Source organism: Oryx dammah, unplaced genomic scaffold (genome assembly GCF_014754425.2).
Source record: "Oryx dammah isolate SB20612 unplaced genomic scaffold, SCBI_Odam_1.1 HiC_scaffold_18, whole genome shotgun sequence".
Taxonomy (NCBI): domain Eukaryota; kingdom Metazoa; phylum Chordata; class Mammalia; order Artiodactyla; family Bovidae; genus Oryx; species Oryx dammah.
In genome coordinates, this window is record NW_024070202.1 from 10,241,844 (window position 1) to 10,266,565 (window position 24,722).

Here is a 24,722-nt window from a genome sequence, read left to right on the forward strand (position 1 = left end):
TACATGTGATAAAGTGACAGCTATACATAGATATCATACCCACTGTCAGTTCGCTGGTTTTGATATCGTACATTATGTAAGAGATAACCACTAGGGGGCAAGAGTACACTCTCTGAAGTACCTTTGCAACTTCCTGTAAATCTATAATTAACTCAAAATTTTAAAAAGCTAAAAGGTAACAGGCTAAATTTGGCATGTGATGTACATTTGCTGACCCCTGCTGTAGTGCAACAATCAGATAAATGTTACCTTAGTGCATTATGAGTTATCAAAGTCCTACAACTTGCAAACCATTGATGATTTTACATTTTCAGCAGTTGATTCATTTCAAGGACTTTGATTAAGCAAAAGGTACCAAAACTGCCAACATTTGTGTCAAATGCATGGCATGGCATTTTGGCCATTGATATTCTTTAAGTGACATACCAATGTTAGAAATGCCATGGCTAACAGCATACTAGCCTTTAACATGAGTAGTTTCACCCGGGTCCATTTGTGTATGATAGATTTGCTCAGCAAACCATGCCTGAAGCTAAATGAGGGAATACCCATTTGGGATAACACAAAGAACAAAAGTTAAAAGTAAATTATAGGCCCAGCATTTATGGGCATTATGAAAGTATAACCTAAATTTTTCAATGGATTCTTTTTCTTTAAGCTTCCATTGCCCCATTCTGGACACTTTGGGTTGATTTACAGATGTGCTACCCATCACGGGATTTGGGACCACTCCTGACAGATTTTCAAATCATGGACTGTCTTCTCAAAAGATGAATTTCTATCATTGAGAACAAAGTAATCTACTCATTTCATAGACTGACCCCAAAAGGTATGTCTTGCTCAGAGTCATTAAATGCAGAAGTCAAAAGTTTGTCATAGAAGTGTTAGAATCTCTTTTAACTGAATCACCACCAGGGGCTTCCCTGGTGGCTCAGATGGTAAAGAATCCACCTGCAATGCAGGAGACCTGGGTTTGATCCCTGGGTTGGGAAGCTCCCCTGCCAGAGGGCAAGGCAACCCACTCCAGTATTCTTGCCTGGAAAATCGCCATGGACACAGGAGCCTGGCAGGCTACAGTCCATGAGGTCACAATGAGTCAGACACGACTAAGCGACTATCAATCTAAATACAGTATAATAATAGACTTCCCTGTGATGGCACGTACAGTAGACTCAGAGTGGACTGTGTTGGGAGCATTGCTGAGGCAACAGAAATGCCTAACGTGGTGTGGGGACAGCAGAAATGTCAATGGAGAGATAAATTGACCCGGTGTCCCTGTAATATGCAGGAAGGTTGTCTTGATGCCAGAACAATATGCAAACCTCTAGCTCCCCAGGGGAATTTGCTTTCTCGTATGGAAGTAGTTCCCCATGACTTTGGCAGGTATATGTGCGCCTCGTGATATTTGTTGAGACAACCCCACCCAGGAGCTTTACAGGGCCCTAGATTTTTTTTTTTGCTGGGTGGCTGTAAAGTCCCTTTCTCTGCTACTTGCTCACATTTCAGAGGTTACATCAATCTTCAGGACTTTGCTGGTAATAAGACAGCACAAACACTATAAAGAAATTCTACCACAGGAGTGGAGATATGGCTAATTTGGAACAGGTAATCAAATTCAGGTGGGTGTATGTACTATAGTGCTTGTTACTTAAGTCCATATGTCTTATCTGAGATCTGTATGTTCAGTTAAATCTAGAAATAAAGCTCCATGATAAATCTAGAGAGACTAGAAGATGTCATCTGATTTCCCCATCCTATCCCCTGCACAATCCATCCATGCTAGAAATGGCCCCTGATTATCTTCCTGCCAGACACTGAAATAGTTCAGACCTCAAAGGTTGGCCTGGGAGCAAACAGATATTTGTTTGAGATAGAAACAAAGAGATCTCTCAAGATAGAATTTACTTCTCCAGTCAGACTTGAATCCAAGAGAAAGGCAGAATTCTTTGGTTCACCTTACTCTTAAGTCAGATGGCAAAATATTCCCACCAAATGTCCACATCAAGAGAAGAGAATGGAGTAAATATAAGTTTCTATAATCAGTTTTATTCATGTAGATGGACATTGTTTACAGTTTTAAGTAGTACCTGGAAAACTTCGACAAAGTAATGAGCATCTTACAAATGTTTGTAAGTATGTAGTTATGTACTTATCTTTTAAATTTATAAAAATCAGAAAATGTCCACCAGAAAGTTTTGTAATGTAACAGTGGAACTAAAAATATATATAACAACTATAGCTACTGTCTACCGAATGCTTGCTTTCATTTGACAAGAAAAAAAGTTTTTTTAAAATAGAGGGGCTTATGGAGTGGTAACCTCTGCAGTCTTCACAGCCGTCCCTCCTTCCCTCTCTTCAGCATGAGCCAGCCTTGCCCATGTGACTACCGTCCCATTCCAATCAGTTGCAAAATAAAAAGAAAAAGGTTGATTATGTCCATGTAGATGTTCAGGGCAGCAAAAACATACTCTTCAGGGTCCAGGTCAGAATGATGGTGGCGCCCTCCCACCATCAGCTGCACATCCATCACCAAGTACTTAAAGAAAAGAAAGAAGAATCAGCTACTTAAATTGTACATTTTGATCAAAGAAGTGTCCTGAGATTATCTGGAAAGTATCTTACCATCAGTAAATATGTCACTAAAAGTAAATTTGTAGCTAGAGATGTTATCCTTACAGCCTCAATCATTCAGAATCTCCCCAGGTTGGTGCTCTATCTATTAAAGCAAGTGCTTCACTCTCCTGAAGCCAGTGGGACCAAATCTGTGAGCCCTCCTTTCCTTCCAAGTCTAGAAACCTCTGTGCCTTTGGTCAGTGATGTGGACCAGGTGGGCTAATTGGAACAGAGAGAAACTAAAAAATGCCCTGTGTTCGTGACTTTCCAGCAGGTTCTCACTGAAAACAAAGAAGGAAGAGACAGATGGTTCCCCTGACCCTTACATTTCCCACAGCAGTAGCTCTGGACTCTCCTTTGGGTGATAGCATTTTTCAAAGCTTGACATTGGAGATGGCTTTGTGATGATGTCAGTATTTCCAAAATAGAATGAGAAGATTTATGTATGGTTAAATAACCCCCAATTAAATGTTTTAGCTCAGCTGTGGTAGGTAAAATTACAAGCATCTTAAACATCAAGAAGAAAGTCGGAGAGCCCTCTCACCCTTGTGTTTGTTGCAAAGTGAGCAAACGTGGGCAGCGCAAGTGCGCTAGAGGGAGGAAGGGAAAACAAGCGGCTCCTCGGGCCTTTCTATCCAGACCGCAGACTCAGAGTCCAGTGCCGTGAGGCAGCAGGGCAACCTTGGCACTACAGGGAGTTCTTGGGGTTTTCAAGATTCTTGAAAATAAGCCGTTTTAGAACAACTTCTACTACAGTGAGACCCATCCCAAGTAGTTCAGGTTATCAGCTCTCCCTGGGTCCTGGTTCCCACTCAGGCTTCTAAGAATGAAGACGGGAGGAGGAAAAATGTACAGGAGGAAAAGGAAGAACTGGGCACCTTCTAGGTAGCCTCTTATCCGTTCAGGATAGACATCATCTCATATAAAGTGGGAACGACCTAGTTGAGGCAGGTGATATTAACAGAGCCTCCAAGAAGGGAAGATCACTCTGTGGCAAGTGGTAGAGAAAGGAGTCAAACCCGAGGCTGGGGGTTGCCAAGGCGGCTCCCTCACCTGGACCATTGAGTCCCATCCCACTTATCCTCCCCCTCCCAATGTCTGATTCCAGCAACTCTGTGCAGAAAAAGCTAGAATGAACCAACCACTCCAGTTTGCCCAGGGACTTCATGTGTCTTCAGTAACCCCTCAGTCCCAGGCAAACCAGGACAGTTGGTCATTCTTTAAAAAAGGCCCCCAGCAGCTGAGCTTCCAGCCTTGCCCCTAGCCTCCATCTGTCACCCTGGAGTCCTAACTTCTATGGAAAAGTGCTTTCCTTTCTCCCTCCCCTCCAAGAACTGCGGACTTTACCTTATTTCTTCTTATAAGAGAGATGCTGACTCCTGATCATTTCATGTGTTGCTAGTGAGGAGTGCCAAGTGCTCCTCCCTGGTGAGGGTATGTGTTTGAAGGCAGACAGCGAAGTGGCAGAGTAAAGTGAGCTGGGATCAAGCTGTCTGCCCCCTGGCCCCAGGGAAAGAGGACTCAGGACACCATGCCAGAGACAGCCAGCTCACAGGGAAGCCCTGATCAAGATTTGAAGCCCCAGGAACATTTAGGGGTTCAATGAACAATCATAATAAGGTTGTAGGATACAAAGTTACTATACAACAGTCAACTGATTTCCTATATGCCAGCAGGGAATAAGTGAAACTGGAGATTAAAAACACAAAAACATTTCCACTAGCATCCAAAAAGAAATTAAATACTTAGATATAAATCTAACAAAATATGTACAAGAACTGTATGAGGAAAACTATAAAGCTCTGATGAATGAGATTAGGGAAGAACTAAATAAATGGAGAGACATTCCATGTTCATGGATAGAAAGACTCAATATTGTCAAATATCAGTTGTTCCCAACTTCATCTATAGATTCAACACAACCCCAATCAAAACCCTAGTAAGTTATTTTGCTAAAATTGATATGGAGAGACAAAAGACCCAGAATAACCACCATGATACTGGAAGAGAAGAATAAAGTTGGGGGACTGATGCTACAAGACCACAGCATTTACTATAAAGTTGTAATCAAGATGGTATGGTCTTGGCAAAAAGACTTAATGAATATATAGATCAGCAGAACAGAATAAAGAGCAAAGGCAATATTAATCTCTTCAACAGATAGTGCTGAAACAACTGAGCATCCACATGCCAAAAAAAAAACCTCTAGACACAGACCTTACACCTTTCACAAAATAGCTCATAACAGGCACTTCCCTGGCAGTCCGATAGTTAAGGCTCTGTGCTTCCACTGCAGGGGGTGCAGAATCAATCCCTGCTCCAGATCCTGCATACCACGCACCATGGTCAAAAAATTTAAATAAATTTTAAAAAATAATGAATAATAGACTTATATGTAAAACATATAACTCCTAGGAGGTAGCATAGGAGGGACTCTAGATGACCTTTGGTATGGTGATGGTTTCTTAAATATGACACCAAAAGTATTATCCATGAAAGAAGTAATGGATAAATTAGACTTCATTAAAATTAATATTTTCTGCTCTGTGAAAGACAATGTGAAGAGAATGATAATACAAGCTACAAACTGAGAGAAATTATTTGCAAGAGAAACATAAAGGACTGGTACCCTAAATATACCAAGAACTCTTAAAACTCAACAGTAAGAAAACAAATAACTTGATTACAAAGTGGGCCAAAGAACTTAATAGACACCTCACCAAAGAAGATATATAGATGGCAAATAGGCATATGAAAAGATGCTCTACATCTTATGTCAACAGGAAAGTGCAAATTAAAATAATAAGGTACCGCTATGCACCTATGAGAATGGCCAAAATCTGAAATACTGATAACCTCACGTGCTGATGAGGACATGAAGCAATAGCAACTCTCATATACTGCTAATGGGGAATGCAAATATTACAACCACTTTGGAATACTGTCTTACAGAACTGAACTTACTGTATGGTCCAGTAAATGTGCTCCTTGGAATCTCCCCAAAGGAGCTGAAATCATCTGTCCACTCAAAAGCATGCACACGGATGTTTGTAGTAACTTTATTCATAACGGCCAAAATTTGAGAGCAAACAAGATGCCTCTCAGTAGATGAATGAATAAATTAATTGTGGTACATCCAGATGGTGGAATATTATTCAACATTAAAAAGAGATGAGCTACCAAGCCGTGAGAAGACATGGAGGAATTTTAAGTGCAGGTGCTAAGTAAAAGAAGTCAATCTGAAAAGGCTTCATGCCGTGTGACTCCTACTGTGTGACATTCTGGAAAAGGCAAAACTTGGAAACAGTAAGATAGCCTGATTAGTGGTTGCCAAGGGTTGGGGATCAGCTTGGAGGAGCAAAGAGGATTTCTAGAGCAGTGAAAATACTCTGCATGGTATTACAATGATGGGTACATATCATTATACATTTGTCCAAACCCGTAGAATGTAGAACACCAAAGAGTGAACCCTAATATGGGTGACTGTGGTATATTAATGTACGTTCGTTCATCAATTGTAGTAAATGTTACACTTCGGTGGCAGATATTGACATTGGGGATGGTGATGCCTGTATGGAGGCTGGGAAATCTCTATCTTCCTTTCAGTTTTACTGTGAACCTAAAGCTACTCTAAGAATTGTCTTTATAAAAAGTAAAAAGGAGAAGGAAGAGGATGAGAAGAAAGAAGGAGCAAGTCAGCAGGAGGGCTTTCCAGTGAATCACTGACTCCGCTTGACTCCAGGCCTAGGAGAGGTCTTAAGGCCCTGTCAATGCAAATTCATATTCTTTATCAAAGAAAGGGAGAAATGGACGTACGAGTGAGAAGATCACAGTTCCAAGTCCAGCATACAATAGATGTAACCACTGCAAAGAGAAAGGATACACGATATGTTAAGAGCAAGATTGGGAACACCACAGGGGCTCAGGTAGGTCACTGCTGTTAGATAAGATGCTTAGAAAGTCAAAGCTGTGGGGAAATTAATTTTTCTTGAACATAGTCAGTCGACAGCATCAACTCAATTCCATTCTGCAAGGAGGTGAAAACCAGCTGTTACGTATATCAAGTGAGGGTCATCGAGCAAGTACTAAACATCTCATGCGTAGTAAGGCAAATGGGATATACTGAGTATGTTTCCTTTTTTGCCCAATCCACACAGCTCTTCTAGAAAAAGTGCCCTCCCCTCAGCTCAGGGAATATTGTGACCCTCACACAGCCTTGCTAGAGCTGATTGACAAGAGATGGGAGATGCCACTCCCAACAGCAGTGAATCTCTTGACTGACCAGGAACCTCTTACATGACCAGGATCAAAGAGATCCTCTGGGCCAGGTAGAAATCAGTTCTCATGATAGAGGGACCCAGGCAGCCACTGTGTGATTAGTCAGTGCTGGACTAGCTAGTGCTTGACAAGCCGAGATGACCAAGAAAGGGCGGTGGGGTTTCCATTTCTGTGAATTCTGGCTCTTCTTCCCACCTAGGAGAGTCTCTGGGCCTTTGCCTTGAGCCAATCTGAGTGGTATGTGTTCCCTGCCACCAAAACAGCCCTGATCAGCGTATGTGACAAATTGATCTCAATGCTGCAGAAGAAAATAAGGAAGTGGTGTGCATCATCTGAGGAGCAATGGCATTCACTCCTTAGGATGAGAGATGGGGAGCCTCTGCTAACCAGAGAAGGTTCTTGAGGAAACAGTGAAACCAGGGGCCAGCAATACACTGCGTGAGGCCCCCCGTTCTCAGACTGGGCTGGGTGTGAGAGGACAGCTGGCAACTGCAGCCTGAAGGGTTCACAACTGCCAGGGCCCAACAGGCATGCATGCTTAGCTGTCCAACTTCCATTTAATCATACGCTTAAGATCATATATTATTGGTATTTGTGACAGGAAATTTAGAATGGAAACTAGGGTTCATGTATCTAGTAGGAAATACAGTTTCTTAACTGCTCCTGAGTGGCATGGTAAAGATGTAAGGAACCCACCCACCACATAAATGTGTGTATTATTACTACAGTATCTGTGTCACCATCAGGAACAATAAATGGAGAACTATGGCCTTTAAAAACATATCTATGATGTCTTTGAGTTTATCTCCAAAATCCAGGCAGAAATATTGATTCTGTGTCTGAAGTCCATTTAGCAACGCCACTTGTTGCCACAAAAACTCTTTAATTCAGCAGCAGGACCAAGTTGGCCTTGGGGCTTTAGACAGATGGTCACAAGCCCCAGGCCAGTCCTCTGTGAGCCTGGCTTCCAGTAGGGTCTCCATACAGGGGCCACTCCAGGCCCCTACCAGACGTGGAGCCAGACCTTCTCATTCTGCCTGTCCATTTGCACACTGGACTCAGTCCACGGACGGTGTGCGTGGTGGAAAGGGTGTGACCACCAGATCACACAGACCTCGCTCTAACCCCAGTCCTACCGTCTACTCCCTGGGTGCAGTGTGGAGTGTGAATTCTTTAATTTCTCTGAGCCTGTTTTCTTTTCCATAAGATTAGATGAGATATGTACTTTTCAGGAATGTTGTGAGAATTAACTTTGATGACTTTGTGAAAAAAAAATAGGCCTATGTATGATATCTAGTAAGAAAGCAATAAATATATTAAAGCAAAAAAAAAAAAAAAGAATGGAAGGAAGAAAGCTGGCATTGGAAACCGAGGAGCTTCCTCTAGGCTGCTGCTGTCAGAAAAGCAAGCCCATGCAGGCTTGGCCATCTCTGTGCCCTCGTTACTTCAGAAAAGCAGCACCATGGAGGGGAGTTGGAATCTGATCTGCCCTGTGGGTTGGTCACCTCCATGATCCTCTTAGGGGAGGACAGCTGTTATCTCAGCTCGGAGCTCAATCTTCACACCCAGACCTCCTGTCAGTGGTCCCCCCACCACACTGGTGTGGCAGGTGACCTTGGAGACCTCCAGCTATGGGGAGGGGCAAGTGACTGACCAGGGCCCTGGTGGCCGTGCAGTGCGACCCACTGCAGTTTCCTTCCTGGGTCATGCTTTACCCTTGTCAATCACTGGAAGGGCAGCAGAGCCTTCCTGGGAGACCCAGGACCCCCTGGTGGGCTTGCCAAAGCCTCCTTAGACGGCACGACGTCCAGCAAGCGCCCCTCTTACTTCCCTTTCCTCCACCTGGGCTCACGTGTGCTGCCGTGTTCTGACAGCTCGTACAGCCCTTGTCACCCCACGCTATTCTGTCACAGACCTCTCTCCCACCAGTGTCTTTGCGAGTTCCACCCATCTGGTGTCTGCTTCTAGACCAACCACACAACCAGCACTTCACTTGATATTCTGCCAGTCCTCCGAGGGTTTCAAAGGAGGGCCCACTTACATATGATCGAATGAAGATTAAGATAATTCCGTAGATGATAAGTACGAAGAGTAAAACAAACAGCACTCCATTTAGCAAAGTGAAATCCCACTGAGGAAACATAAAAAACACAAAAACGATTCAATTATCATCCATAGGAATTTCAGGGTGTTTAGAGAGGTATCTCATACCCCCTAGACAGAAACTGGCCCATTTGCTAACAATGTACCCTAGCTAATCCCAAGAACCATGGAAATCCATTAGCCCTACACACTGAAAACTGCTACAAAAAGGTATTGTGCTTCTTCAGGGGAGAGAAAAAGTAAGGTATGGATGATATAACAGGAGCCACAAATTTGCAGTTTTTGAAACTAGGTAATTGGCACATGGGGGTTTGTTAAAATATTCTATTTGTGTGTATATCTTTATAAAATTTTCTGTAATACAAAATGTACACTGAATAAGTAGGATGTAAATTTGTAAGTATAGTAGGATCACAATCATTCATATTTTTAAAAGCATGTGCATAGAATACATTAATGGCATTCAGTGGACGAAGATGTTAACTGGGTACCTTTCTCACATTTGTATGTATCAATTTTAGTGTGTACATTTCAGTAGAAATATATATACTAAGCCTTCAAAAATTAATGATCCTTTTGTAAACCTAAAATTTATTAATGTGCTTTTATATAAATCAGTAACCAAATCAGCTTAGAGAAGATTAGCATTTTTAAAAGAAAGAGGAATATGCATCTTCTGACCTGAAAAAAATTGGATTAGGAAGCAAAAGAAGATCCTCAAATCCAATGTGTTTTCTTGGAAGTCTGTTTTCCTAATTCCTCTGTCTCCCTATGTCACTCCCTGCCTTCAACATACCAAGAGAATAAAGTACCAGGTCACCAAGGCTGGTTCTTGGGCTGGAAGCATCGGCTGCGCCTGGGAAGTGAACGTTACTGACCCCCAGCCCAGACCTTGTCTTCACAATGCCAGGCGTGGTGCTCAGCGGTCTATGTTTCACAAGCTCTCCAGGTGACTCTGATGTCTGCCAAGAAAATTCGTCTAGAGCTGTGCTTTCAATATACATGGCTAATAAGCAACTAGAGCTACTTCAACTGAGATGGCTGCAAGTAGAAAATACACACTGGATTTGAATTTTAGTTTGAAAAAGAAAAAATGTAAAATGACTACTTTTGTTATACTGATTATATGTTGAAATAATAACCCTTCATATGTATTGGGTTAAATGAAATATATCATTAAAAGTAATTTTACCTGTTTCCTTTTACTTAAATTTTTTCTGATGCAGACCATCTTTCTAAGTCTTTATTGAATTTTGTTACAATATTGCTTCTGCTTTATGTTTTCTCTTTTGTATGCGAGGCATGTGAGATCCCAGCTCCCTGACCAGAGATGGAACCCATACCCCCTGCACGGGAAGGCGAAGTCTTAATCACTGGGCCTCCAGGGAAGCCCCTCTTACGTTTTTAGCACGGTCACTAGGAAAGCCAGAAGGCAGAAGACGAGTGCTCGGTGGAGGTGAGGCCCACAGGAAGCAGCCAGCCAGGGGGAGGAGGAAGCAGAATGGGTCAGGAGGGGCAGAGGAAGACAGTCACACACTGCCTATGACAGAAAGCGGCTTCAAAAATACGTACTTTTGTTTGAAGAGCAAATAAACTGAGTGATAGCGTCACCAGAGCAGTTGCTCCTGTTGCCCATAACACTTCCTCGGCGTTATAGAAACTAAAACCAGAGACTGTGGTTATTGTTCACGTGACATTAGAAGAAAAGCACGCACACACAAATGAAAAGACAGATATCGAAGACTTACACTGACACGGTTCCTAGCAGCAAACCTTGAAGAACTGTCTAAAAACAAAATTCACAGTTAATCAGAAGCCTGCTTCCCAAGGCGCCAAATCCAGAAGAGCTGGTTTGAGGTATGTGTGTTCTGGCAGGTTAGAGGGAACTAGCAGGAATATTCATGATCTTAGCACACAAAGTTTGGCTATGCCATATGGAAATAATGGAAATAAACATTTTCTTAATGTTCTCCCTAAGACTGACAAGAAAAATCTCGTGAATAAAAAGTTCTTAGAATACAATAGTAACTTTCAACATTTTCAGTGAGTTAAACTGAATATGTTATTAATTAGGAATGTAGAAACCAAGGTATAAGCTTTATCTGTAGACCATACTGTCATTAATCAAATGGGACCATCCACACAAATCTTAACATTTTATCAGAGCAGGACTTGCTATTTCTATTAACACCTCAGCAACTGTTTCAGTACTGACCTTTCCCACACTGCTTGGATGAGACAAAATGCATCAGACCTCAGATAAGGGAGGACGACTGAGACCTCAGTGCCTGGGGTGGGGCTGGAGGACACTTACCAACAGAGGACGCAGCTGCTCTGGTAGGTGCCAGTCCTCAGCTCTGAAGTGGGCTGCACTGGGGCAGTGTGGGGGCTGTAGAGGGGTCCGAGGGTTCCCTTGGTCCAAATGAACCAGGGATGGGGCGGTGTGGGAGAGGAGGAGCTGAGACCCAGAAGCAGTCAAGCCAGAGGATGAGACCAAGAAGGCAGTGATGGTATGCCTAGGCCCACAGACAGGCTCCAGGACTGACCGTCAGGCCACTGAGAACTGCAGTTGGCAGTGCTGCAGGGCCTGAGGACATTCCCAGCTGGCCTGATGCTCTGTCTTCTCCAGTGAGATGAGGAAGCTATTCTTCCCAGCGTGTAATTCACATTAGACAATGCAAGATCCTCAGATTTTCAGGATGCGAGATACAAGATTCTCAGAGTGCTGAGAAACTCACCGTTGCCCATGTGTCCTTGCTCACATTGACCACCAGGAGGCGCAGATACAAATCTAGGCTGATGAAACTCACCTCTGGCTTCATTTGCCTTTCCTGCCATCAGATTTCCACACCAACTTAAGTAAGTAAGTAAGTGAAGTCGCTCAGTCGTGTCCGACTCTTTGCGACCCATGGACTGTAGCCCACCAAGGTCCTCCATCCATGCGATTCTCCAGGCAAGAATACTGGAGTGGGTTACCATTTCCTTCTCCAGGGGATCTTCCCGACCCAGGGATCGAACCTAGGTCTCCCACACTGCGGGCAGACGCTTTAACCTCTGCACCACCAGGGAAGCCCCAACTTATCTTACGTTGTGTATATTTTTATAAGCTACCTCAACACTGATATGGAACCAGATGAGAAACAAATGAATTGGTGAGTAAATCTTCTCATGGAAGGGTGGTCAGCAGTTCGTGGGAGCAATTGCATAGAATCTGACTTTCTTTCCAACTCATTGAACCACAGTGAGATTTCCTCTGGGTTTTCCTAAGAGGAGCAAATGCTTATTGTCAGTGAGTTCACTGCCTCCAGGAGGCAAGAGTGTTGGCCCAACTGGTATAAACATTAACAGAACAGAAACCTCAATTACAACATAGTCAGGAGACGTTGAAATAGAAGTAAAATAAATTTTACAGAGAAAGTTACATTTCTTGCACACAATTTGTGAACTAAATGTGGAACTCACTCTCCATAGCAAAATGAGTTTGTTGTGCCTGACAGAGGACAGTTGGGTTAACTGTCTTGGGAGACTCAGGAGCAGGCCTCTCAGAGGCAAGTTTGCCGGCCCAAAGGAGTAGCCGAAGGTCCCCAAGTTCTCTAGCTTGTTAAAAGGGTTCAAAATTCATCCAAGAGAATATCTCACAAATAATTTCTATCTTCTTATTCCATAGGAAGATTTTTTCCACAAAAAAAGGAATAATGAGATGAAAATATATTTCAGAGGTGAATGACAACAGATGCTAAAGAGGTTTACTTACAAATAATCCCAGGAGAATGTAATTTGCAGGCACCTGGCGGCGGAGTTTCCCACAGCAGGCGAGTACAATAAATATAACAAAAAAGGCTGGCCTGGGGATAATTTAAAACCATGTGTTATTTGCTTCCAGTGCTTATATCATGTGAGATATTACAGGTAGAGAGATACAGAGATGTTTGCTCTGATAATAAGTATTATAAAGAAAAATAAAGATTATTATCTTTACTTTTTTTTTTTTTTGGCTTTTAAAACTAACTTTTCCCATTGCCATCCACACAGTTTGTGGGTTCTTTAAAAAATATTTTTACTTTGAAATAATTGTAGATTCACAGGAAATTGCAAAGGATCAGAGGTCCTGTGTACCCTATACACAGTTTGCCCCCATTTTACATACTTAAAGTAGAATACCCAAACCAGTATGTGACATTGGTATAGCGTGTATATATGTAATGCTATGTCACAGACCTGTGACACAAACCTGTGTGCAGATCCATGTAACCAGCACCACAATCAAGCTGTGGAACTATCTCATCATTAAACTACTGTACTATCCCTTTATGCTAACGCACACACACATATACACACGCACTCATAAAGCCCTAACTCCCAGCAACTACTAATTTGCTTGTTTTACATCTCTATAATTTTTTCATTACAAGAATATGTTACCTTTACCTAATTTTCAAAAAAGAACATCAACTGATAGCTAGTAGAAAGAACACTTTTAATTTAATCCAATAGTACTTACAAGAGTGTGTAATTGAACCAGGGATTCTTGATCACCCAAGATCGTAAAGCCTTGCTGGTTAAAAAAAAAAAAAAAGATATTGTCTTACACAATAAGTAGTTTATTTTGCTAACTAGTATAATATTTAAGTATAAATTAAACAATTTCATGAGAAGAAAGGGGGAAAACCCTAAGTAGTTATCAATGACAGATGGGAAAGGAAACAGTGAAACACATAACTGTTAAACTGTAAGATAAAGATAAACTGTATCTTACTTCTTAAAACAGGGTCATAAAAAGTACAGTCATAAGTAGTAAGTGAAATTTGCATAAATGCAAATGTCTCAGTGACGATTTTATTTAAAAATATTGAGATACGTATATAAACAAAAGTAATAAAATTTTCATATATTTGTCTAAAATATAGATTTTCAAAGGATGAGTTTAAGCAGTGATGGATCATACTCCCTGAAATAATTTCTGCATTTAACAGAGATCTAGCCTTCAAGGCCTTCACAATCTCACCTTTTTTCCTTTACTTGATTTTGTCTGTGGAAATAGCTCAGGGAAAATAAAAAAGAAAATAGTATCCAAAATAAGAGTAAGGGAAAAGTTTTTGGCTTAGGAAGTTAAAGTGAAACTCTAGAAATCTACTAACACTTTGGTCTAGGAGTTGCCTCAGAAAACCAAAGCAATAGAAATGGTATATCCTATGAATGATTGGACTTCTCAGGTGGCCCAGTAGAAAAGAACCCGCCTGTCAATGCAGGATACACAAGACATGCAGGTTCTCTCCCTGGGTTGGGAAGATCCCATGGAGAAGGTAATGGCAACCCACTCCAGTATTCTTGCCTGGAAAATCCCACAGACGGAGGAGCCTGGCGGGCTAGAGTCCATGGGGTCACAGTCAGATGCAACTGAGCACAGACACACATGAATGATTAAGGAAAAATAGATAATTTTTTAATGATCAAAATTCAGTCAAGCTAAATAGTGAGAATTAATGCGGGCAACTTACTAGTTCACCTACACCAGTAATGAAGACCTACCAGAAAACAAACAGGCTGACGATTGCCCCAGTGATCAGAAGCTGAATGGACAGGAGGAAGAACACTTTTACGATGAAAGCTGAGGAGACAGAAACTTTTTTTTATGAGACAGTATTCAAAAGTAAAAGTATAAAATCTAACTACCTATTTTTGACACCTAGTGAAATAAATTTTTCCTCTGATTTTCTTGAGGACAGGAAAGGGAGTGTGAGTTGAGAGTTGGCCAGTGGTGTGACAGTACAGCTCTGCAGAACTCTCAGAAAAGACTCAGTCGAGACTGTAAGAGGCATTTTAGTGGAGACCCAAGGGTTTATCCATAAGAGCCCCCACAATCTAAAGACCAAATTCAGGGGTTTAATTCCGTGTTGTGCACACCCCATCCTCCCTAGGACCGAAAGTGACCTGAGAATCTCAGAATGTCGCCAGCCCATCCTTAGGGACCCAGCAGCATCCCTGCATAGACGGAGCCAGTGATGCACCAGGGACGGCTGGGGGAGAGGGCGTTCACCCCTCTGCAGGGAGCCTGCAGGGCTGTTTCCCCACTTTTCTCTCCACCCTCCCTGTCTTTAGCAACTCCCTTCCCTCCTACTTGTGCAGAAACTGCATAATCTGACTAATGGTAAGTATAACCAAGGAGTTTCAAGCAAGTGGCATGCCAAAGCGGAGTTTAGGGTGTGTTAGCATCTATGTTTACTTCCAGCTAACTACATGGGTTTTTCCAGAGCCCTCCGAATATGCATTGGTAATGACCATTTGCTTTTCTGTGGGCTTCTCCCAACTTATCCCATCACTGTGGATGGTAACTGCAGCCATGAAATTAGAAGACGCTTGCTTCTTGGAAGGAAAGCTATCACAAACCTAAACAGTGTATTAAAAACCAAAGACATCACTTTGCCAACAGAGGTCCATATAGTCAAAGCTGGTCTTTCCAGTAGTCATGTATGGATGTGAGAGTTGGACCATAAGGAAGGCCCACACAGCCAAAAATAATAATAACAAATAAATTTAAAAAAAGAGAATTCTCACTTAAAAAAGACAAACGCTTTGTGCTTCAAATGTCACCATCAAGAAAGTGGGAGAAAACCCACAAACTGGGAGAAAGTATTTGCATATCATGTATCTGTAAAGTGATCTAGCACATGAAGAACACTTACACTCCAATTACAAGAAGACAAATGAGAATTTATAATGGGCAGAGCCTGTGTAGTTCCCTCCCACACTGACGCTGGGCTTGGCCACATGACATGTTGGTCAGTGAAACATCAGCACTGGCTTGATTAGCAGAGGCTTCATAAACTGCTTACACACTGGGGCTTGTCCATCTGGTCTACCTCTGCTTGGGCCCCAGTTCCATGTGATGAGAAATTCAAGCCAAAGAAGAAAGCCAACAACCAACATAAACTGCCATCCATGTCAGGGAGTCATAAAGGCCACTGCAGACTCAGCTGCCAGCTAAGAGTTTTAAAAGGCGTCTTTCCAGCAACGAGGTAGAGGGAGAGGGTCATGGGGAGACAGCAGTGAAGTTCGAAGCTCAGAGTCCATCGTCAAGTCATCCAGGTTCTAAGTAGGCCTCAGTTCAGTCCAGTTGCTCAGTCGCGTCCGACTCTTTGCGACCCCATGAACCGCAGCACGCCAGACCTCCCTGTCCATCACCAACTCCTGGACTTTACTCAGACTCATGTCCATTGAGTCGGTGATGCCATCCAACCATCTCATCCTCTGTCGTCCCCTTCTCCTCCTGCCCTCAGTCTTTCCCAGCATCAGGGTCTTTTCAAACGAGTCAGCTCTTCACATCAGGTGGCCAAAGTATTGGAGTTTCAGCTTCAATATCAGTCTTTCCAGTGAACACTCAGGACTAATCTCCTTTAGGATGGACTAGTTGGAACTCCTTACTGTCCAAGGGACTTTTGAGAGTCTTTTCCAATACAATAGTTCAAAAGCATCCATTCTTTGACTCTCAGCTTTCTTTATAGTCCAACTCTCACATCCATACATGACCACTGGAAAAACCATAGCCTTGACTAGACTGACCTTTGTTGGCAAAGTAATGTCTCTGCTTTTTAATATGCTGTCTATGTTGGTCATAACTTTCCTTCCAAGGAGTAAGTGTCTTTTAATTTCATGGCTGCAGTCACCATCTGCAGTGATTTTGGAGCCAAAAAAAAAAAAAAAGTAAGCCACTATTTCCATTGTTTCCCCATCTATTTGTCATTAAGTGATGGGACAACATGCCATGATTTTAGTTTTCTGAATGTTGAGCTTTAAGCCAACTTTTTCACTCTCCTCTTTCACTTTCATCAAGAGGCTGTTTAGTTCCTCTTCACTTTCTGCCAATAAGAGTGGTGTCATATCTGAAGTTATTGATATTTCTCCAGGCGATCTTGATTCCAGCTTGTGCTTCATCCAGCCCAGCATTTCTCATGGTGTACTCTGCATATAAGTTAAATAAGCAGGGTGGCAATATACAGCCTTGACATACTCCTTTTCCTATTTGGAACCAATCTGTTGTTCTATGTCTAGTTCTAACTGTTGCTTCCTGACCTGCATACAGATTTCTCAAGAAGCAGGTCAGGTGGTCTGGTATTCCCATCTCTCTCAGAATTTTCCACAGTTTATTGTGATCCACACAGTCAAAGGCTTTAGAATAGTCAATAAAGCAGAAATAGATGTTTTTCTGGAACTCTCTTGCTTTTTTGATGATCAGCGGATGTTGGCAATTTGATCTCTGGTTCTTCTGCCTTTTCTAAAACCAGCTTGAACATCTGAAAGTTCACAGTTCACGTATTGCTGGCTTGGAGAATTTTTAGCATTACTTTACTAGTATGTGAGATGAGTGCAATTGTGCAGTATTCTGAGCATTCTTTGGCATTGCTTTTCTTTGGGATTGGAATGAAAGTTGACCTTTTCCAGTCCCGTGGCCACTGCTGAGTTTTCCAAATTTGCTGGCATATTGAGTGCAGCACTTTCAACGCATCGTCTTTTAGGAGTTGAAATAGCTCAACTGGAATTCCATCACCTCTACTAGCTTTGTTCGTAGTGATGCTTCCTAAGGCCCACTTGACTTCACATTCCAGGATGTCTGGCTCTAGGTGAGTGATCACATCATCGTGATTATCTGGGTCATGAAGATCTTTTTTGTACAGTTCTTCTGTGTATTCCTGCCACCTCTTCTTAGTATCTTCTGCTTCTCTTAGGTCCATACCATTTCTGTCCTTTATTGAGCCCATCTTTGCATGAAGTGTTCCCTTGGGATCTCTAATTTTCTTGAAGAGATCTCTAATCTTTCCCGTTCTATGATTTTCCTCAATTTCTTTGCATTGATTATAGCTTTCTTATCTCTGCTTGCTATTCTTTGGAACTCTGCATTCAAATGGGTTTATCATTCCTTCTCCTTTGCCTTTCTCTTCTCTTCTTTTCACAGCTATTTGTAAGGCCTCCTCAGACAGCCATTTTGCTTTTTTGCATTTCTTTTCCACGGGGATGGTCTTGATCCCTGTCTCCTGTGCAATGTCATGAACCTCATTCCATAGTTCATCAGGCCCTCTGTCTATCAGATCTAGTCCCTTAAATCTATTTCTCAATTCCATTGTATAATCCTAAGGGATTTGACTTAGGGCATACCTGAATGGTCTAGCGGTTTTCCCTACTTTCTTCAATTTAAGTCTGAATTTGGCAATAAGGAGTTCATGATCTGAGCCACAGTCCCTCCTGGTCTTGTTTTTGTTGACTGTATAGAGCTTCTCCATCTTTGGCCACAAAGAATATAATCAATCTGATTTCAGTGTTGACCATCTGGTGATGTGCATGTGTAGAGTCTTCTCTTGTGTTGTTGGAAGAGAGTGTTTGCTATGACCAGTGCGTTTTCTTGGCAAAACTCTATTTGCCTTTGCCCTGCTTCATTCTGTACTCCAAGTCCAAATTTGCCTGTTACTCCAGGTGTTTCTTGACTTCCTACTTTTGCATTCCAGTCCCCTATAATGAAAAGGACATCTCTTTTGGGTGTTAGTTCTAAAAGGTCTTGTAGGTCTTCATAGTACCATTCAATTTCAGCTTCTTCAGCATTACTGGTTGGGGCATAGACTTGGATTAGTGTGATATTGAATGGTTTGCCTTGGAAATGAATCAAGATCATTCTGTCATTTTTGAGATTGCATCCACGTTCTGCATTTCAGACTCTTTTGTTGACTATGATGGCTACTCCATTTCTTCTAAAGGATTCTTGTTCACAGTAGTAGACATAATGGTCATCTGAGTTAAATTCACCCATTCCAGTCCATTTTAGTTCACTGATTCCTAAAATGCCGATGTGCACTCTTGCCATCTCCTGTTTGACCACTTCCAGTTTGCCTTGATTCATGGACCTGAAGGATCCTATGCAATATTGCTCTTTACAGCATTGGACCTTGCTTCTATCGCCAGTCACATCCACAACTGGGTGTTGTTTTGCTTTGGCTCCATCTCTTCATTCTTTCTGGAGTCATTTCTCCACTGGTCTCCAGTAGCATGTTGGGCATCAACCTGGGGAGTTCATCTTTCAGTGTCCGATGTTTTTGCCTTTTCATACTGTTTATGGGGTTCTCAAGGCAAGAACAGTGAAGTGGTTTGCCATTCCTTTCTCCAGTGGACCACATTTTGTCAGAACTCCACCATGAACTGTCCATCTTGGGTGGCCCCACATGGCATGGCTTAGTTTTATTGAGTTAGAAGAAGTGAGAAGAGTTAGAAGAAGCCCTAAGCGTGGCATATTGTTTTCTGGGACCTACAGGATTTGCCTTGAATTGCTTAACTTCCAACTTCATATTTCACGAAAGAAAAAAATTCTCATTTATTTTAGCCATAGTGTTTTGGACTTCTGTTACCGCTGAATGTATTTCTGATATAGAATTAATATGTTGAGCTCTGAATTAGTATTCTTTAAAACTAAAGACAGTATCATGGTATCACTTTGTATGTAAGTTAAGACATTCTGTGTTCAATGACTATTTCACATTTGTTAAAAAACCACAATTTATTCACCATAATATGTCTATCACGAATTTATGAATGCCTTGGAAAACTTGAGGAGCTGTCTGTTCTTACATATATCATGTTTCATGGTAATGCATGATGGGAAAAACTAAGGGCAAATTTAAATCCTACAACCCACCCTGTGGAAATATTTGCTGTTCTTTTCCAAAAAGGCCATTCCTTTATTCTTACCTCTGCGGACAGCTGTTTCTGAAAATGGGCCAGGGTTGGTGTCGTCTGTAGTAGTCTCTGGTGAAATCTGTACCACATAGGTATCTGCTCGCTTACCAGCCTTTGAGTGTGGATTTCCATGAGCTTGTTGTGGCCCCTGAGTTGAAGAAGCAGTTCCATAGGACCGAACAGACTTGCCCCCAATATAAGCATCTGCAGCTTTCCGAACCAGATGTTGATGATCTCCAGAGCTAAAGTCTATTGGTTCACTGACCTCCAAGTCCATTTTCCTGGAGAGGGAACACCGTTATTCAGGTCCTTATGCGTGTACCACTACTCAACCTTAGCAACTTCATAACATCAGATGTTTTTTCTTTATTTTAACTCCCTTTGCTCTGTACTTTCCAAGTCATTGCTCCACAGATACTGGTTGAATAAATGATGAACAAATAGTTTTAATATGAGAACTACAGATTAAAATAACTTTATTTCTATTATGAAAGTCATATGTTTATAGATTTATTCTGCAACAAGTGAATAAACTCCCTCTTACGTTGAGTTGCCCTTGTCACCTTCACCCCTATAAAGAGCTTACATTTTGGGAGAGAAGATAATCAAGTAAGCAATCATATAAAAGGCAATAGAAGTAGGGCCAGAAACATGGAGGATATTATGAGGGTAACAAAGTGTAGAAGAAGATGCAGGGAGTAGAAGAGGCGGTCAAGAGCCTCCAGAGAAAGTGAGGTTTAAGCCAAGGTGGGGAGATGAGAAGGAGTCAGTCAGGTAAAGAGGTAGGGGAAGGTTTTCCGAGGCAGAGGAGTCTGTCTGGACCAGGACTGGAGGAAGCAGAGAGGCAGGTTCCGGAAACTGAAAGAAGTTCACTGGATGGAGTTAGGGAGTTGGAAGGAGAAAGCAGAGTGAGGTTAGAAACAGGAGAGCGGAAGGGGCAGGTTGCTGTGGGGCTGGCGAGTCAAATTCATCCTGAAGGTCATGGTTGAATAGTGGTCCCCCAAAGCAACCCAGTCCAGTATTCTTGCCTGGAAAATCCCATGGACAGAGGAGCCTGGTGGGCTATAGTCCATGGGGTCACAAAGAGTCGGACACAACTTAGCGACTGGGCATGCCCGCACACAGGTATCCACGTCCTAACCCCCGAACCTGTGAACCTATTACTGCGTGTGGCAAAAGAAACACTGCAGGTGTGATGAAGTGAAGGAGTGTGAGATGGGACTATCTGGGTGGACCCAATTGATTTACAAGGGTCCTGATTACCGAATTTATAAGAGGAAGGAGGGCCAGCGTCAGGAAGGAGGCGTGACGAGAGCAGCCCAGGCCAGAGGGATTCAGCGGCTGGCTATGAAGGTGGAGGAGGGGGCCGTGAGCCAAGAAATGCAGGAGGCCCGGAGGAGTCAGAAAGGGTCAGGAAATGTATTCTTACATTTGTAGGAATGTATACTCCTTGGAAGAAAAGTTATGACCAACCTAGATAGCATATTCAAAAGCAGAGACATTACTTTGCCGACTAAGGTCCGTCTAGTCAAAGCTATGGTTTTTCCAGTGGTCATGTATGGATGTGAGAGTTGGACTGTGAGGAAGGCTGAGAGCCGAAGAATTGATGCTTTTGAACTGTGGTGTTGGAGAAGACTCTTGAGAGTCCTTTGGACTGAAAGGAGATCCAACTAGTCCATTCTGAAGGAGATCAACCCTGGGATTTCTTTGGAAGGAATGATGCTAAAGCTGAAACTCCAGTACTTTGGCCACCTCATGCAAAGAGTTGACTCACTGGAAAAGACTCTGATGCTGGGAGGGATTGGGGGCAGGAGGAGAAGGGGACGACCGAGGATGAGATGGCTGGATGGCATCACTGACTCGATGGACATGAGTCTGGGTGAACTCCGGGAGATGGTAATGGACAGGGAGGCCTGGCGTGCTGCGATTCATGGGGTCGCAAAGAGCTGGACACAACTGAGCGACTGAATTGAACTGTAACTGATCTTGATTTTAACCTAGTGAAACTTATTTCTGAACTGTGACTTCCAGAATTCTAAGATAACAAATTTTTGTGTTGTTTTAAGGTGTTAACGTTTGTCATAATTTGTGTCCGCATCAATGAGTAATTAATACAATGGGGAAATCGCTGAAAGTTTTCCAGCAGGAGGCCGTGGGGATCTGACTAGAAAGGTTACAGGAGGCACAGTGTGGAGAGTGGACCAGAGGAAGCAAAAGTGGAAGCAGAGACCAGAAATCCAGGAAGAGACTATGGTGGGCTTTGCCACAGTGCTCCTCAACAGAACAGAGTTCTCAGAAAACTAGTACTATGCAGACCATTTATGGCAAAGGGAAAGGCCCCCATTCACCTCTTGGGGACATGCAGACTCAGGCAGGCCCCTGCTAGTGGCCCCCTGCCCCACAAAGAACCATGGAAATGTCTGAGGAGGTTAATGAGATCGTGAGGGCTTGGGCAAACCAAGGACCAGATGGGACTGGCATTTGAAGAAAGTGAGCAAGACACCATGCCCCTGGGGAGGCACACTCTGTTGTATACAGTTATCCCTTCTTCTCAAATTAATCTCTACATTTTATAAAGCTTATTGAAATTTTTTTCAGTACTTGAAAACATAACTCTAAAGCTCACCAGAAAGAGTAAGTATGTGAGAATAATCAAGACAAAAATTGAAAGAGGATTTTGGGTAAGAGGGAAAATGGAATAAAAATATAATAAAGTTAAATAATTAAAAGGGTAGTGTTCACAGGGCAACAGATAAATAGATCAACAGGATGGAAGAGATTCAAGAAATAAAATCATATATGTAAGAATTTAATATTTGGTAAAGGTGGTATTTCTATTGTCTCATGGTATTAGAACAATTAGCTATTCTTGGAAAACAAAGTTTCATAGCTATTTCACATCTTTTACAATAATTCATTGCAGATGAATGAAAGATTACAATAGTAAATATTACTAGCCAAATAAGAAAATATCAATGAAATTTGTATAATCCTTTGTAAGAATGATACCATGAAAGAAATGCTTGACAGATCTGGGGTACAGGAACACTTTAAATATCATCATAAAAAGATACCAACAGATCTGAAATGAAAAATTCTGAAAATAAAATTTGCAATATTTACTATAATGTAAAAAGAACTTTTTAACATGGAAAAGATGAGCAAGTCAATAGAAAGATGAGAAAGGAACATAAGTAGGCAATTCATACAGGAAATTTAAATGGTCAATCAACTTAGAAGACCACATCTCACAAATAGTTAAAGAAAAGAAATACAATCGTGAAATGTTTTTTTGTTTGTTTGTTTAGCATAAAATCTGGCAAAAACTAAAAAGAGAATTCTCAGAACTGCAAGGATGTGGAGAAATGGATAAGCCAGCGCCACATTATGACTGGTAAGGGCTCTACACATATTCGCCTTCCTGGGTCCTACCTCCATAATAAACTATGAAGGAGTATATTTTAACGGTTTCATTAGTATAAAAAATATAATCCAGGCTGGATTCACGGTATATTTTATATTCACCAGTATTGTATTCATTTTTACTCTGATTTTAAAAGACATTTTAAAAGTTTTCATAACCCCCAAAACTATTGTGGGCCCTCGGCAATGCATCTTCTGTGTCCAGTGGCTAAGTCAGCCCTAACATAATTTCACAGGAGCTGGCAGGTGTGCAGACTTTTTTGGGTAATTTGGCAACATCAATCACAATTCAAAATGTGTGCCACTGTAGACACAACAGTTATATTTTTAGGAATTTCCCTCATAAAAATACCCACACAAACAGGCAACAATGCACGTGTAAGGAAGTTCATTATATCAGTCACTGTAACTCCAAAACACAGGCTACATATCCAACATCAGAGGAATGGGCTATCGCTAACACAGCAGAATTGAAGGATATGCTGAATTGTATGCATTTTTATAATGAAAACATTATTTATGTTAAAAAGATTTTCTCAGGTAAGTGAAATGTTTCTCTTTTTGATAAAATCCAGACTCCTCTGAGGAACACAGTCTTCACATACAGCTGAGAAAGGTTAAAAGATGCTCAAACAACCAAGTTGGTTTTGTTCCCCAGCCATCCTGCAAATCAAGAAGGTGGAAAGGCAGCAAGATCCGAAGAGCTCTCGAGACCAAAACCAGAGGAACAAGAGTCAAAGTCAGCTGAGATTGCCTTATAAAACTACAGCGGTTGGATACCTGAATCTCAAAATGCGGCTTTCACCCAGTCCTCAAAGAGCTGTGTTGGCTCCTAAGCCAGCAGTCATTCGAAGGACAGGTAGGCACAGGTGTGGGTACTGAGAAGCAAAGTTCTGAGTGACAGTTAGGGGAGTGACAGTTGGAGGACGGGGTGGGCCAGGACCCCCGCTGCCTGGCAGATGGGCTCTGAGTCAGGTCCCTCTGCTGGGCCCTTAGTGGCCGGTCATGGCCAAGGCACTCGGTGCTGAGTCTCAGGGATGCCTGTTCCGCCATCTCCAAACTGATTCCGTGTCAAGGAGGGTCCTGAGGCCTTAGCAGAGGCAACCAGAGGACAAGGTGTCCTCCTCACCACAGCATCACCTTTTCCCAAACAGGAGGTAGACGCTTAGGAAGCTCCACCAGGGATCCCGCATGGTTATTTCAAATAAGGAAGACTCGTTTGTGATCCAGCCGGTGCTGGATGGTGGATGAAGATGTTAATAGGCAACTTGAGTGCCCAGTGTGGTGCACGGGGATGCCTGCTCAGGCTGCAGGCCAGGGAGGCCCGATGCAGGCTGGTTGGTGAGAGAAGTCAGCTGATGAGGTGGGGGCAGGGAATGGGCGTAGGCACTGCCCTGAACCGAGGCTGTTCATTCAGCTGAGAAAAGGCTGACTGATATGTTAATCCACACACATCAGACTGCAAATTGATGCCTGCCTACTAAGCACAGGCTTCCCTGGCGGCTCGGTGGTAAAGAACCTGCCTGCCGATGCAGGAGACTTGGGTTCAATCCCTGGGTCAGGAAGGCCCCCTGGAGGAGGAAATGGGC

The 24,722-nt window shown here is 42.4% G+C and overlaps 1 protein-coding gene and 1 long non-coding RNA gene across 3 annotated transcripts; one reads left to right on the forward strand and one right to left on the reverse strand.

Moving 5' to 3' along the window:
• Window positions 1-462: 462 nt before the first annotated feature.
• On the forward strand, window positions 463-6,935 carry LOC120877856. Its single transcript, XR_005724414.1, has 3 exons — window positions 463-829; window positions 1,507-1,619; window positions 6,771-6,935. It is a non-coding gene; the product is annotated as an uncharacterized LOC120877856 (long non-coding RNA).
• LOC120877855 (protein lifeguard 2-like) lies at window positions 2,030-20,094 on the reverse strand. Of its 2 annotated transcripts, XM_040260272.1 has the most exons (9): window positions 19,723-20,093; window positions 14,524-14,602; window positions 13,496-13,549; window positions 12,749-12,839; window positions 10,743-10,780; window positions 10,567-10,654; window positions 8,933-9,022; window positions 6,430-6,477; window positions 2,030-2,536 (listed from the first exon to the last, which is right to left on the reverse strand). In XM_040260272.1, the coding sequence occupies exons 1-9, from the start codon at window positions 19,985-19,987 to the stop codon at window positions 2,384-2,386; spliced, it is 906 nt and encodes a 301-aa protein (XP_040116206.1). In that variant the 5' UTR covers window positions 19,988-20,093; the 3' UTR covers window positions 2,030-2,383. The 2 variants fall into 2 exon arrangements, with proteins under 2 accessions (XP_040116206.1, XP_040116207.1); XM_040260273.1 differs by lacking the exon at window positions 8,933-9,022 and having other exon boundaries at window positions 19,723-20,094.
• Between the last annotated feature and the right edge of the window lie 4,628 nt (window positions 20,095-24,722).

Bases quoted from the DNA above. Each gene is read 5' to 3' on its own strand.
- LOC120877855 (XM_040260272.1), bottom strand. From the start codon at position 19,987: ATGGACTTGGAGGTCAGTGAACCAATAGACTTTAGCTCTGGAGATCAT. The intron at 10,655-10,742 runs GTAAGTCTTCGA...CTCTGGTTTTAG, and splicing joins CTGCTAGGAACCGTGTCAGT to TTTCTATAACGCCGAGGAAG. The intron at 9,023-10,566 runs GTACGTATTTTT...ATGTTTCCTCAG, and splicing joins TATTTGCTCTTCAAACAAAA to TGGGATTTCACTTTGCTAAA.